A 16,601-nucleotide genomic window follows, 5' to 3' on the forward strand; every position below is an offset into this window, starting at 1 on the left:
TTCGTCACGCGAAATAGAGGATTTTCCGCATTTATTTTCTCGATGTCTAGTTCCGGTTGCGGGTTTGAAATTTCGTCGGATGGATGAATACATATTTCTCCAATGATGGAGGGAAAGAAAAAATTTTTTTTGAATCTTTTTTCAAATTCACTTGGCACCCTTAAGAATGAATGCACTCCTCAGAATTTTTTAGTGGTAAATATTATATTTTCAAGAGAGGAAGTTATTGAATTAGGAATTTCAGGATTTTTCATCCAGCAATGTAGAAATTATGAATTCTATTCTATTTGGAAAGTTATTCGAGAATTGGTATTCTTTCTAGAATCCGGGATTGAAGAGTATTCGATTCTTGTATGAAAAATTTTTTGATTCTCAACTCACCACCACTAGGGCTTCCAGGAATGCATGTTGAGAATTATTGCTGAACTAACGATATGGCATTTTTTAAATTGAAGAATAGAAAAATTCAGTACTGAAGGAATAATATGCTCGATTGAGAAATTAATATTTTTTATTCAAGAGAGAATATTCTCAATTTCTAGTTCATCGATCTGACAATTTTAACTTTTATTCGATTAACAAAGGGTTTTCTCAATTATAACTCCATATTCTTGAATTATATCATGAATTTCATTCTATTCAAGAAAAAAACATTTTTTATTCAATAATTAATACTCTCGATTCCAAAATAAATTTTATTTATCCATGAAAGAATAAATTGAAAAATCCATCCTCGAATCAAACCTAAAATCCTGTATTTATTTCCGTTTATTCGAATGCCATTTTTACCATGAAAAAAATTATTTCACCGGAAGTAATGCACAGTTATTAAATATTACGAACCACCATTTCATTGAAAACTCCGGAATGACAATGAGATAAAAGAAGCCACCGGAAAAGGTCGTGCAGTTACCGTAAAATTTTGGATAACAATTGTTAAATTCAATTGTTGGTCAACAACAGGTGACTTCGCGATTATACCCTTCAACAGTGCATAACCACGAAAAATTTAGAATCGAAATAGTCACGAATGTCGGTTCCGTTCGAAAAAAATTCAATGTCTGATGTGGGCTCAACATGTACTGCATGAGAAATAGCGGTGGAGGATCTATTTTAGGAGTCAAGGTAGAATGAATTACCTTAATCTGGTATTTTCCCATTGTAGGAGGTATTCTGAAGTATCCGAGTTTTTCTCGATCGTAGAAAAATACCGTCGAGCTAGGAGACGAAACCGTTGAAAGCCAGACCGCGGGCTAAAGCTCAATGACAAGTGATCATGTGATACTAATGCAGTAATGCTTGATGTGTGAATGGGTGGGAACGGGTGTTTAGAAAATTTTAGTAGTGCTGCGATACTGGCGCTATCTGTTGAACATCTCTAGAATCTACTTCTGCGATAATTCCCATTTTAAATTCAATATTTTTATCCCCATTTCAGATGAAAACAAATAAATTCATGCATCATATGCTATAAATTATGAAAATGAAAGACTAAATAATTTTTTTTGTCTCTATTTTAATTGAAATAATGAGAAATGAATGAAAAAACTGCATAATACTATTAGTAAGAAAATTAGTAGAAATGAGTAGAATTAGTAGACAAAATCTAGTTGATGATTTTGAAAAAAAAAATTCTAGGAGGAGGGATCATAAAAATTGAATAGAAATCACTTAAATTGAATGAATCATTGTCATTTATTACAACATTCTCTAATCAATACATTAATCTACTCTAAGTAAGCAATATAGAAGTAAAAAAAAATAAAAATGAACAATTGCTCATGAAATCACAAAAACGGACATTTCCTCTTTGCAACCGTTTTTTTTTCATTTTATTCAATTACTCACTTGAAGATCATAATTTTCGAAGGTACAGGGGGGTCGATCCTCGAACCTTACGTTTGAGCGTTTTCGCCACGAAAACTGCTAGTTGAAGATGAAACAAAAATCAATATAAAGAATACGTCGTTTCCCTCGTGAATTAATAACAATGAAAACAAAACAGCAATTTCTTGCGGAAGGGATGGGATCATAGTAATCAAATAAAAATCACATTAATTATACGAATCATTGTCATTTATTGCAACATTCTCTAATCAATACATTAATCTACTCTAAGTAAGCAATATAGAAGTAAAAAAAAATAAAAATGAACAATTGCTCATGAAATCACAAAAACGGACATTTCCTCTTTGCAACCGCTTTTTTTTCATTTTATTCAATTACTCACTTGAAGATCATAATTTTCGAAGGCACAATCGATCCTCGACCCTTACGTTTGAGCGTTTTCACCACGAAAACTGCTAGTTGAAGATGAAACAAAAATCAAATTAAAGAATACGTCGTTTCCCTCGTGAATTAATAACAATGAAAACAAAACAGTAATTTCCTGCGGAAGGGATGGGATCATATTAATCAAATAAAAATCACATAAATTATACGAATCATTGTCATTTATTGCAACATTCTCTAATCAATACAATAATCTACTCTAAGTAAGCAATATAGAAGTAAAAAAAAAATAAAAATACACAATTGCTCATGAAATCACAAAAACGGACATATCCTCTTTGCAATCGCTTTTTTTTCATTTTATTCAATTACTCACTTGAAGATCATAATTTTCGAAGGCACAATCGATCCTCGACCCTTACGTTTGAGCGTTTTCGCCACGAAAACTGCTAGTTGAAGATGAAACAAAAATCAATATAAAGAATACGTCGTTTCCCTCGTGAATTAATAACAATGAAAACAAAACAGTAATTTCCTGCGGAAGGGATGGGATCATATTAATCAAATAAAAATCACATAAATTATACGAATCATTGTCATTTATTGCAACATTCTCTAATCAATACATTAATCTACTCTAAGTAAGCAATATAGAAGTAAAAAAAAATAAAAATGAACAATTGCTCATGAAATCACAAAAACGGACATTTCCTCTTTGCAACCGCTTTTTTTTTCATTTTATTCAATTACTCACTTGAAGATCATAATTTTCGAAGGCACAATCGATCCTCGACCCTTACGTTTTGAGCGTTTTCACCACGAAAACTGCTAGTTGAAGATGAAAAAAAAATCAAAGTAAAGAATAATTCGTTTACCTCGAAAAATAATGGCAGTGATCCAGAGAGTTTTTCACGAAATAGAAAAAAAAAAAACGAACAGTAAATCAAGAACAGACGAATAAATCATCGACAAGACTCATTATCAAAACTACATATTGTCATCGTGGCAATAGTGAGCTACCTGAGAACATCGGAGCACGAAATACCCATTCACATGGAATAATTACATCGCACAGAGTTCGATCGTAAAGGGGACCGAGTGCCTTCGTTCCAAAAAAAGTCATAAGAAAAAAAAAATCATAACTCATTACCTAATGCAACTGAATATCTTAAACCGAACAATTACATTAATCAGTAAACTTGAAACTTATCGTAAACCATAATCTCTAACTTTCTTTTTCTCACGTGCGTTCGCTCTCTCACGTACTAACTCCTACTTATACTCATTCTGGAGCTGCGGAACAGATGAATTTAAAATCTCGCTGTTAATGTATTCACTCCTCCATATTGTTTAATAAGGCCACTTGACTTTCATTGCGCATTTTCATCATTTTTTTTATTACTAACAATGTCGGAATGCCACCGACTGGCCGTTACTGTCCACATGACTTTCAGTTTAATCTCGCTGTTGTCTGTTGCATTCATACAATTAAAAAAGCCTAGCCTAAACTACTTTAAATGATAATCATGTATCTCTATAATAATCACAAAAATGAGACTAAGGCCCGGATACCGAAATTAATATTGGCCGTGAGTGTTTTATAATCGTGATCCCACATTCCGATGTTTTTAAAGTCGCTCTACCGTTACAATTATTTCAGAGATTATCAAAAACTGCGAAGAATTATCAGCATTTTTATTACCATCAAAGACTAAAATCTGAATTTTGTTCAGTAGATGTGAAAAAATCAACAACTTTTTCAAAGAAAGACGAAAATATTTTGTTTGTTTATGAGAAGATAATGTTACAAAAAATATTAACAGTTGCAAAATGTCATTTGGATGATGCTGATAAGAACTACAAATTTTTCTGTTTTTTTTTTCATGCAATTAGCGCAGTTCGTTGAAACGATAGAACCACTTCAATTTATCATTCCATAATTATCGAAATCCATGAAGAAACAATCCCTCACAATTCAATTATTCCCATGGGACCACTGGATTCAATCAGTCAGCCTTGCTTGATTCCCTCAATCCTCCTCTTATTTTTTCAGTTGTCCTCTAGTATTAAGCTTCATAAACCTTGCTGTTCATTCCTCTAATGGATATGTTATTCATTTTTTGTTCGTATCACACTGTTTCCCTTAAGGTTGAAAAGTTAACATAACGGTAAATGGGGGATTTACGTTTTGAAAATAAAAGAGGTAAAGGGGAAAAAAAAGGGAAAGAGATCGACGGGTCGATAGTCGATCGACCTCTGTAATCATTTAATATCCTGGAAATGCGGATGAATAAGAAACAAAAACTATGAGACACTCTCTGATAATGGAATGCCAGCGTTGCTGTTTTGTATAAAGAAACGCTAAAAGGCTTATCGTGTAGAGGGTATGACTTAAGTACAACCACAAATTAAAACTTGGTCATTATTATGGCATTTCTGACAGCTCAACCAAAATGCATTCGCCAGTCGAACTAATTTATGATTATTTATCATAGCGATATGGTCTCTCTCATTCACAATTGAGGGATTTTTACTCCTTTCATTTCCTCATTGATTGCATGAGGCTCCAAATAGGGATGAGCATTTTTCGTAAACTTTCGCTATTCTTTCTGCTCAATTTTTTAAATCGCCTCTTGTCATGTGCTTCTGACGGTGGATGAAATTTTTGTTAATTTGCTTTGCTGATGGAGATCCGTTCGCCCGCTCTGATACCTTCGCCATCCCTTCGTCTGTCGAATCTGAAACAGATAGTGAAAATTGCAATGAAAGTGCTGTCGTATCTGTAGAAGATGAGAGTTTCGTGAAGTTGTTTTATATTGTTGTTATTTATTTACTGCATATTTAGTGTGTAACATGGATGAGGAAGAATCCCTCGCCCATATTCTATTACACGGAGAGAAATATTCGATCCGCAAGCGAGAATCGTTTTCAGTGAATTTCTATAGGAATATAGGAGAATAAATCTGAAACGTTCAGTAAATTTTCGGGTCTGTCACCGAAAAAATACGAAAAAGTCACGTAATTTTTCTGGAAGTTGTAAAATCTAACAGAAACTTCAAGACTTATTATGCCTCAGAACATGAAAATTCTTGGATGTTTAAGAATTTTTACGAAAAGTTCCGGAAAAATTACGGAACGTGTTGTTAAAATCTCCCCCTCACGGTGACTCATCGCTAGCCGTGAGGCGTCGGACGGATGAGTAATTTTTACAGAACAGATCGTAGAATTTACGTGACGATTGACACTTTTTATTGAATTTTACCGTAAGGGTAGAGCTACTTTAAACAGTATTTTTGTGCTATTTTTGGCGATTGCTCCAGCTATGTCCATTTAATTCTATTTGAATGTTATTCATGGTAATGCTGAGTTTTACTCTCCATTCTCTTATTCGTCACCAGGCGAGGAAATGTCCCTTTAGTTCTTTGTTTGTGTTTTTATTGTTAAATTTATTTATAACAAACAAATTATTGTTGAATAATTTGAATGACCAAAAGGGAGTTTCTCACAAGTAAAAAATGGAGAAAAAAGCACGAACGAGGGGAGGGATATCCTTGATGTCCAGGTAAGAAACGAAGGGATCAGTTCAATAATGAGCCAATCTGTACAGAACCAGCGGAAGAAGCCTCAGATTATCGTTCTAGCTCATTAAATTATGCTAAGACGATTGGCTCGGTCACCTCGGCCAATAATTTCCCGTAATTTAATAAACTCACCCTCTGTACTTTAAAACCTGATACGAGTTGTATTCCGAGTCAATGGAAATTTCCATGCCTCGGTTGTGGAGATGTCCGAGTGGAATTGGACACACGCACACCAAATTGCCAGGAATGAGAGGGATGCATGCGTTGGGGACTGGGATATCACGGGAGTGACTGTTATTACTGACAGTTTGATGGTATCTTTCATGGTTGAGGGAGGGGGTAATGATGATAGTCAGCGCTCAGAGCCGATTACAGAATGCCAATGGCCACCGTATGCATATGCCCTAGTGAAATCGTTATTATTTTTTTTGGATCGTTAGACGATAGATATGCATCTGTGATAATTTTCGGTACACTTCTTGGAAATTTTAATCACATGGGTTCGCGCAAATTGCAAAGAATTTCGTAATTGAGGATTAACAATTTTCGGGAAAAATAGTGATGCCGCGAGACACGAGAGAAACGAGACAAGAGACGTGACGAGACGAGACAAAAGGAGACAGGACGAGACGAGAGACGAGACAAGACGAGAGAAGAGACAAGACGAGACAATACGAGATGAGAGACGTGACAGGACGAGACGAGACAAGACGATATTATACGAGATGAGACAAGACGAGACAATACGAGACGAGACGCGACAAGACGAAACGAGACAATACGAGACGAGAGACGTGACAGGACGAGACGAGACAAGACGATATTATACGCGATGAGACAAGACGAGACAAGACGAGATAATACGAGACGAGACGCGACAAGACGAAACGAGACAATACGAGACGAGAGACGTGACAGGACGAGACGAGACAAGACGATATTATACGAGACGAGACAAGACGAGACAATACGAGACGAGACGCGACAAGACGAAACGAGACAATACGAGACGAGAGACGTGACAGGACGAGACGAGACAATGTCTCGTCTCGTCTTGTCTCGCAGCATCACTCGAGAAAAATAAAAAAAATCATAACATTTCAATTTTTTTAACCGTAAAATTTAAAATTATTATTATTTTTTTTAAATGAACGAACGTATTTAAATTTAAGATAACAAATGCATTCTTGAATTGACAGCATTGGCTCTTAAATAAAGAATTACAATGTTGTTAATAAATACGGAATGCACTTCTTGCTGGAGAATATTTCTTCGCTTTACTTTTATCTCTCTAAACTGACACATGAAATTATCCACGCAGTTACACATGTAATCGTTACACACGTAATCGTTCCATTTTGTTTGTTTACGATGTTCACTTTTTTCCTCTCAGCTTCTTGTGATTGTATATGGCACATTGACAGACAACTTGCGTGATTCAGGGTGTAATTGAGTATTTCTCTACGTACTTCCGCCCTACGAGGCATAGAGACGAAGAGCACGAGATTGAAAGACTTGTACACTATTATCATCTTCCGTTTGGTACTGCCTCTTTTGCCACGCACATTACGTATCCCACGTGGAATATACCATCCATCATACTTGTATGCATATGTAACACCGACTTGCGTCGGTTATGAGTACATTTTCCTGCTCTCGAATGCGTTATATTGTTGGAAAAAAATCAATTGACAATGTATTAACAATTCTAGATTTTATTCATCTGAGTTGTCGGGATTTTCACTTATTTAAACTAAATATTTGAACAAAATTTTGCCGTTTTGCTTGATTTTTTAATTAAATCACGGTTTTTTTACTAAAATATTTCTTAAAATTGCGTTACATCATCAGTAATTTTTTATAATCATATTTTCTTGATTTTTATTAATTTCCACTGATTGCACAGTTGTATTGATTTTCCATTAAATCAAGATTTGTCACACTGCACAGAGAGAAATATTCAATAAAAATGATGTATCTTTTCCGTAATTCCGGAGCGAAATGTGGTTGTAGGAAATTTTACGGAACTGTCACGGAATTTTTCTAGAGCCTTCCGTAATTTTTATCTGAATCTCCTGTAAAAAATTACGATACCGTCACTTAAATTTTCTGAGTCGATTTCGTAATCGGTGAGCGAATTGTGAGTTTCGTAATTTTTACTGAACATTTCTCTCCGTGTGTTAGAGATTTTTTGAAATTTCAGTCACAGCGTGATCTGAATTTTCAATTTTATGAGGTTGAATTCAATTTCAAATAAAAACGTTCACTAAATTTCTCATTCATCTTGAAAATTCAAGAAAATAGGGTTTTTCATGTTAAACAATCATTGATTTTTCAGTGAAAGCAGGAATTTTGAAACTCATAGTGAAAATTAAACATGACATACAATTCAATTTTCAATAGATTGAAAATTCAGAAAATTTGCTGCCAAAAGTGTCATATGGATCTGAAAATTGAGAATTACTTGAGTAAATTGAAAATTACTCAAGAAACTAACTGATTCGTCAATGGAGAAATCTGCAGAAATTTCATGTAACTTTGTGGTTGTTAAAAATTTCAAGCTTTTTCACTTGAAATTTCAAGAGTAATTCTCTAACAGTGCGATATCATGAAATTATTTTTGGAAATCAGAAAACACAAATTTCCACATAATATTCATCTGAAAATTTAACCCAATTTTCAAATGGAATATTCCACAGATTTTCCAAGTGAAAAACCCCCACTCGACATTCAACATTCCCTGGCTGAAAGCCCTCGGGCGATGGCCGCTTTGGCAAGTTGACCCTTGCAACGAAAAATCGGTGAAATTTGAAAATTTCAGAAAACTCAAAAATTGGCATCAATAAAAACCTGTATATTTCCCTCATTGTTTCTAACTTCAACTGAATAATTGACCCAAAAATCCCACATTCAACCGGAATTGCTGTAAAACCGTAATTTTCAGAAATGTTCTCCACTTCATAAATGAGACTAAATCACAAAAGCTCTTGTGTTTCACACAATAGCATTCGCGGAGCATCGATACCGGGCTCAATCCCGTGGATGGGTGGGGGACGCGTGCCTCGTAGGCGAATACGCGTGTCCAGTGTGAAATTGTGCGCAACGTCATGACTATGAAGTACCAAGTCAGTAAATATTTCGAACAGCGGACAAAAACATCTGTTGGAAGCAGGTGTTCCCTCGACAATGCTGAATATGGTTTGCATACCAAATGCGTATTATCATGAATACTTCCTGATTGATTTTCGCCTACTTCAATAGAGCAAAACCGCAAGTGTTTACATTTTTTATTCAACCCTACTGATGATTGCGATTATCATGCTTCTTATTCCCCTCAATATCGGACCTGTTGATCCTCGAGAGTATTTTTATTCCGGTTTTAAAATCTATAAATAACGCTACCAATGCGAGATTTCAGACATGCGGGTTCAATAACAAAGGAGACCAGACAATAAACGTGATAATAGCTCGGGAATAAAATCTGACGGTGAATACCAAAATGAATGATGCCGCGAGACGCGAGAGAAACGAGACGAGACGAAAGGAGACTATTCGAGACAATGACAGACACGTGACGAGAAGTCATTCGAGATAATGAAAGAAACGAAATGAGTCGAGACAAACGAGACGACAGACATGACGAGACGAGAAGAGTCATTCGAGACAATGACAGAAACGAGACGAGACGAGAAAAGCCGATCAAAAACGAGAGAAACGAGCCGAGACAAACGAGACGAGACATGACGAGATGAGACGAAAAGAGACATTCGAGACAATTATAGAAGCGAGACGAGATGAGAAAAGTCGGTCGGGATCGAGAGAAACGAGACGAGAGACATGACGAGACAAGACGAGAAGAGACATTCGAGACAATTATAGAAGCGAGACGAGACGAGAGGAGACAAACGAGACGAGAAGAGTCATTCGAGGCAATGCCAGAAACGAAACGAGAAGAGCCGGTCAAGAACGAGACAAACGAGACGAGAGACAATGACAGAAATGAGACGAGACGAGAAAAGTCGGTCGAGAACGCGAGAAACGAGAATCGAGAGAGCCTCCCCCTCTCTGCCCCTCTGTGTATTTTTTTCCGTGCAAATTGGATTATAGAGACGAGACAAGGCGAGACGAGACGAGACAAGAAACTGCATCTTCTCGTGTCGTCTCGCGGCATCACCAAAATACGAAGGCAACTGCAGGAAAAAATAAAGGCTCGAGAGAGAATATCGACAGGAAGATCAATGCAGCGGCCGGTGACTTGAGCGTCTCGTCTCCGCTCGAATAGAAGAGACACGTGTACATCGATACACCGGGGCTCGGTGGGGGCTCACCTTTCTCCGAAACAATAACCCTCCGGTTCTTTTCTGTCGCCCCTTCATACATGATGTGTTCACACAATGGTGCACCGCGTGAGTGCATATACATACTTATTATCATAACCAGTGACGCAGCAGTATTATTTAGGGGCCCTTAGTGGGTACAAATATTTAGTCACTATTCCGTTGGTTCAAGTGCTGGTCATATGGAACTGAGAACGTTTTTCGTATGGTTTTTCTGGGAGATTGGGATGTTTGTGAAATAGTTTGCGGTAGTCTTCATTTGATACTGATTTGCAAATCGAAAATTTTGATTTCAAGTGGATGCTTTGTAATCCTTCCACACGGAGAGAAATATTCAATAAAAATTACTTATCTTTTCCGTAATTCCGGAGCGAAATGCGGTTGCAGGAAATTTTACGGAACTGTCACGGAATTTTTCCGGAGCGTTCCGTAATTTTTATCTGAATCTCCTGTGAAAAATTACGATACCGTCACTTAAAGTTTCTGAGTCGATTACGTAATCGCTGAGTGAATTGTGAGTTCTGTAATTTTTACTGAATATTTCTCTCCGTTAAGTTTAAGTTTTCGATTTTTTGGGTTATATCGACCCATTGATCCAGAAAATCCGACAATGCAATACTTAACGAGTGGCCACTACTGTCGCTCTACTGCAATATATATTTTTTCAATCTAAAATTTAAAAAATCAATGGAGTTTTATAGAATTCAGAAATGAATTTTCTTGTTTTCAATTGGGAATTGTTCCCATTTTTATTGAAGGATAAATATTTAATGCCATGGAATGCTCCTCGCGTGAGAAAGTGGTACATTGTTGATTTAAAATGCATAAATTCAGACTTAGAAACGAAATTAGTCGGAACACGAGTGCCATTTTCACGGCTGACTCCACGAGGGGGAATCCTACATTCGATTAAGGGTGTGCCATGTACCCATTGAACATTGAAACCCGGTACGAAGGCGAGTGGACAAGGAGAGCGATGTTGAAAAAGGCAGCCGCGTGGGTGTGATTCGTTATATAGGAATCTCTCGTCAGTTCTACGCCACTGGGTTTGTATTCGAGACAACAAACGAGAGAGCACGAGAAACCGCATGAGGAAATGAACAAAGTCGACCCACGCCTGCGGGTACCGTCATATTCATATTCCATATGTGATTCTAAGGGCACCGCTACTACAGCCGGCTGTACAATATTCAGCGGAACAATAGTGGGTTGGTACCGACCCTAACAGGCGAAGTTTCTGTGAAAGTTGGAAAGGAGAACAGCAATAACGATTTTATAATTTGTTTTAAATTCATTTTCAAAATGCAAATGGGAATGGCTGTTGGAGCGGGTAATACCGCTCACTCGATTTTCTCCACAACCATCAACATGAAAATTTCTTCCTATTCCTGATTATGAAGAATTTGATGATAGGATGTGATTGTCGGAAAAATTTCACTTTATTTACCACTTTAAATATGAAAAAACACGTAACGAAGTTTTGAGGTCTTTACAGTGAAAAATTTGTGGACTTTTAATTAAGGTTTTTGATAGTTTCAAACGCTGAATTCTCATATTAAACTATGGTTATTCGATTCGTGGTACTTTCGGGCGTAATTTGAGACCAATTTGAACTCAAAACTCCACTCATGTCAATAATTATCAACAATTTTGTTGACGCCGAGCGCAGCCGGTAATACCGCTCATAGGATCGGCCACGTGGTTCCTCGACAGCACTCGAGTACAGGTTAGGTTGCGGCGCGAGCGATACACGCAAAACCCTATGAGCGGCATTGGAATCGTGCCGAGCGGTATTACCCGACGGCGGGTAGTACCGCTCAATAGGCTCTCTCTTTTATTTTCCATCAATTTTGTGGATTCTAAGGAGAATTAGGCGTCTACACTTCGAGAATAACGAGTTCAATAGTTAAAGAAATCTCACAAATACGTTTTTTATACTCAAGTTGAAATATAAAATATAAAACTGGCATTTGGATTTTGGCCAAGCAGAGGGCAGTAGACAACATCAGGAGGTGAATTGGGGAAGATTTGAACAATTTATGTTAATAGAATAACCCGATTTCCATAGACTGTCAAATATAAGATTCTATCTGCAATAAGCCGAAAAAATAAAGAGCTACTGCGGAATATTCAGGTAAAAAAAATGAAGAGTTACTGCGAAATATTCAAAAGCTAGGAGGAAAATCCGAAATAAAACTGTCGGGTAGTCTCAAATACTGCGCTCTGATTGGTCGAAACCCGATTGGGAAAAATAATCACTACAATTGACATGTGCACTAAGCCCCACGGCGTAGGACATACGCGCGCGGACTAATCTAGTCTCTAAAAAAAATATGCAATGCCCCTATTTCCCTCGGCAATTGGACTTTTAACGGCTCCCACTATCTCCGATGGATTCGATACCGATGACACCTGTCTCCAATGAAAAAGTTGAGTAATCGGAAGAGGAAAACAGCGCAGCTGATATGCAATGTGTTTACTAATCAAAGGTAACATGCGCTTGTTCCTCGGGTTAACGGTGCGGGACACCCACTGCCGAGAGAGGATGTCACGTGTTTCGCACGATCGGCCATGCGCCGGAATAAAATGAGCAACAGGGACAGAGGGAGGTGTAAAAAAAATAAACAAAAAGATAAAAATGCGAAAGGTTGGGACGTCACGTCGGCGAGTCGTCGGGGTATCGTCGGCGGATTGCAATCGCAAAGGAAAAAGACAAGGCACTGTACGAGAAGGAATCTTAAAGAGAAATTTGTGGGTGTATTAACGTAAGAATGAAATGTACGAGGACTCACGCAACAATGGGTTCATTACCGAAACTTCGGCGAGAGGAAAAGGAGAGGATGAATAAATAAAAAGCACCGCGGATTTAGGATGGCCCCTCTGCTTTCAAGGGCAACAACCTTCAGGTTCCAGCGCGGGTAATGCCCCCCTCATGCACTACATTTCAGCTGGGGCGAGCCACCAGTGTATTACCCAAGCCCTCAACCTCTTCAAATATATTTTGTACATTTCACGCTAGTCCGAGCGTGGAAACTCACAGCGTCGGTGGTGAATTCTTTTGTTATGTTGAGATAAAATTCGAGGGGGAAAAAGGTGACGAAAACTCAAATTGTTTTAGTCAACACCTTGCGTGGAGTAACAGAGATTTTTCAGGGTGATTATTATACGATTGGTGATTTTCAAGTCATCGGTATTTACACTGAGAGAAAACAACATTCTGTAACAGGTCTTGTTTGAATGAGAAAATTGCGAGTTGAAGGCCCGGGTGTACTATCTTTCGAATGTTATCTGGATTTTTTTTCATCTTTCCAAATCCAAAATTGTCAATTGAGTGGTACATCATGTAGAAATTCCTAAAAATTATGATAGAATGATGAAATAAATGGAAAAAATTCTGAACTTCTTCAAAGAGCGTTTTTTAGTGAGATTCAGAATGAGTTGAAAAAAGTGGAAATTACAAATATCTGATTCGCTGTGGCGAATTATCTATTAGCTGTCATTTTCCAATCATGGTGGATAAAAAAACACTAACTCCTCATGGGAAGTGACAGCTAGGTATCTCAATTTTCAAAACAGTGGTATGTAGTCATCTGCCATTTTTGTGTGATAAAAGTGTGATTAAAAAATTCTCCAAAATATTACAACTTTTTTCAAAGAGCCTTTTCCGTAATAAATGTCTCTGTGCAGTGTGGGAAAAGATTTACGAAATCAGTCTTCCCCCTGCATGATATTGGGTGACAGGCCGCCATTTGTCACCGTAAATCAGATACATTTTTCAATTTCTTGTTATTCAACTTATTCTGAATATAAATTAAAAATGCTCTTTGAAAAAATTGAGAATTTGTTCTACTGTTTTTTGATTATTCATTCATAATTTTTCAAAACTTCTGCATGATGCAGGACGTAATTGACAATTTCAGATGACGAAAGATTTAAAAAAAACATCGAGACAACGCTCGAAAGATAGCACACCGGGGCCTGCAGACGACAAAAAAAAATTTGTGTAGATCCCTTGAAGAGCTGCGATGATAAGTTTTTGGCGCAAGAACAGATTTGATCGTTCAAAAAAATTTGTATTCCCTCTGTATTTATTTATTAGAAGCCACGTGAATAAACGTCAGTTTTGTATGAGCGATTGAACTTGGTTTTTATCAAGACATGTTCTCGCTTCGAGAGCAGTCGCAGAACTGAATCTTCAGTAAAAATTGCGGAATTGACACAGAAAATTCAACTGCCGGAATCGTAATTTTTCACAGGACATTCAGATAAAAATTACGGAACGCTCCGGAAAACCACTTCCGTAGGTTTTTTTTCTCCCAAAAAGCAAAAAAAAAACCGTACTCTTTCGTTTGTAACTCAAGGACAAAATATTTCTCGATAAATTTCCGTACGTGAGAGATATTTTCATGCTTTATAGATAAATAAATGCTTTATAGGTAATTTTTTATTTGTGATTTTGTTTTAAACATGACTTATTTGAGAACGTGTTCGTTTTTCTCTCTGTGTACCATGATTTTTCGAAATTTATGGGCCTGTGCACACTAATGGGGCCAAGTTTGGGGGAAGGTTGTTGAATAGGTACCGCTGGCTCAGACGAAATCCTCATTATGTACTGATTAGTGTAACGGATAGCATTTTCTTTAGAAAGCGCTCGGGATATCCAACCGGCTTTTACAGGTTCATACGGAACATACGGATTTTCGAATTTATAATCATCAATTTATCAATTAAATAGCGTGGTATTAATTTAAAAAACATTGAATTTGCGTCGATAAACGATCGAAATTGTTTGAACAACTGAAAATCTGATATCTTCTGGCATTAAGGGTGCCAACTGAATTTGGCGATGACCTTGAAAATTGACATTCACCAACAAAGTTATAATTTTTTTAATTAATAGTATTAGACAGATGGTGAACATCGGTGGAAATTTTAAAATTTTAGAACTTATGGATATCGAGAAATTAAATAAACAAAATGAGTCTTATACACGGCCTCTTATGGAGTTTTGATTAAATTGAACGTTTCAACCCCCTAGGAACTCAAGAAAAATTTGAAAAAATTTGAAGATGTGGGGAATGATGTGTTCAATGTGATGGCGACAAAAAACAATGGGGTACCGGGGTGAATAAGAGAGATATTTCAACTCGCCGTATCCATTTGATCCCATGCTTTCTCGAGGTTCGTCACCCGAAATAGAGGATTTTCCGCATTTATTTTCTCGATGTCTAGTTCCGGCTGCGGGTTTGAAATTTCGTCGGATGGATGAATACATATTTCTCCAATGATGGAGGGAAAGAAAAAATTTTTTTTGAATCTTTTTCATATTCACTTGGCACCCTTAAGTAGATTTCGCTTAAAATTTTCAACAAGAAAAAGACGTTTAGGGTGGATATACTCTCTAATATTGCCGGGATTTTGAATCCGACTGGGAAAACTTTTTTTGTTCTGCGATTGGCTTTCTGCAGGAAAACAATAGAAACCCCTCCGCCTCACCTCCTACATTTCCTCCTTGCCCGATTATCCTTAAGCCCAAAAAATCCTTCCACTCAGAGTTGAGAACACTTCTCACAATCATGAGTAGGATCAATCGATCGGACTCACAGAAGACAATTGTGCTTACGATTGCTCTTTATGAGAACTCAGGTCGAATCGAAATCGGAGATCAAATTTCTACGATTTCTAATGTTTGATTGCATTACATCAGAGAAAAATAAATAGACAAGTCCCCCGTGGAGCGATGACACATTAGAATCGAGCCCATCTACAGTTTCAGATGCTCCTGGGAGTTCCACGGGTTAACGACCTGGAAAGAGAGGCCCACAAGAATTTCAGTTTCGTTTCAAAGACGTGGTTCGTCTTTTCCGGTGTTCATGCTACTCGCATTCACTTGATGCTGTATTTGACTCCTATCCGTTAAGCTGATAAGATCGTTTCGAAAAGTCAATTGATCAGTCTCACAATGTGTTCGTTACCAAATTTGTAGACAAAACAGAGGATAGGGGAGGGTGGGGTAAAACGGACACTCTAGACTTTTTTAAAATTATTCATAACTCAGAAACAAATTGATCAATGCAGCTCAGTTTAGGCTCGTCACAAAGGGAAAGAATTGTTTTTTATAATGAAAAAAAAATTATTAAATTTTATCAACATTTCAACTCCTCATTAATATTTTTTTAAAAGTCAAAAGTGTCGGTTTTACCCCAACGTCCCCTAATGGAAAGAACTAATAAACTTCTACACTGTTGAAAATTTTCGTCTGAATTTCGGGAATTTTTATCGTGTCCAAGTTTCACTCAAAATTTCACGAAATCCTGTCATTGAAAATTCAGAATTTCATGGAAAAATCAATCAGAACCGTCAATTTCCGTTCCGTTTTCCTCTGAAAACCAGAAAATTCTGATAAAAATATTCTTGAATTTTCCAGGACAGTGACACTGAATGTAATTTT

The 16,601-nt window shown here is 37.0% G+C and overlaps 2 protein-coding genes across 2 annotated transcripts in view; both read right to left on the reverse strand.

Moving 5' to 3' along the window:
• The window catches only part of LOC107037900 (S-methyl-5'-thioadenosine phosphorylase), a 5,027-nt gene extending 3,727 nt beyond the window's left edge, over window positions 1-1,300 (reverse strand). Inside the window, exon 1 of the mRNA XM_015256715.1 lies at window positions 1,140-1,300. Coding sequence (XP_015112201.1) covers window positions 1,140-1,160 — 21 coding nt within the window. The 5' untranslated portion in view covers window positions 1,161-1,300. The remainder of the gene's footprint in view (window positions 1-1,139) is intronic.
• A 1,475-nt stretch (window positions 1,301-2,775) lies between these two features.
• LOC107037826 overlaps window positions 2,776-16,601 on the reverse strand; it is a 113,099-nt gene continuing 99,273 nt past the window's right edge. The window contains exon 5 of the mRNA XM_015256590.1: window positions 2,776-4,970. The gene's annotated coding sequence lies outside the window, so the exon portion shown is untranslated. The remainder of the gene's footprint in view (window positions 4,971-16,601) is intronic.

This window comes from Diachasma alloeum, unplaced genomic scaffold (genome assembly GCF_001412515.2).
Source record: "Diachasma alloeum isolate Michigan unplaced genomic scaffold, Dall2.0 Dall_scaffold_00271, whole genome shotgun sequence".
Taxonomy (NCBI): domain Eukaryota; kingdom Metazoa; phylum Arthropoda; class Insecta; order Hymenoptera; family Braconidae; genus Diachasma; species Diachasma alloeum.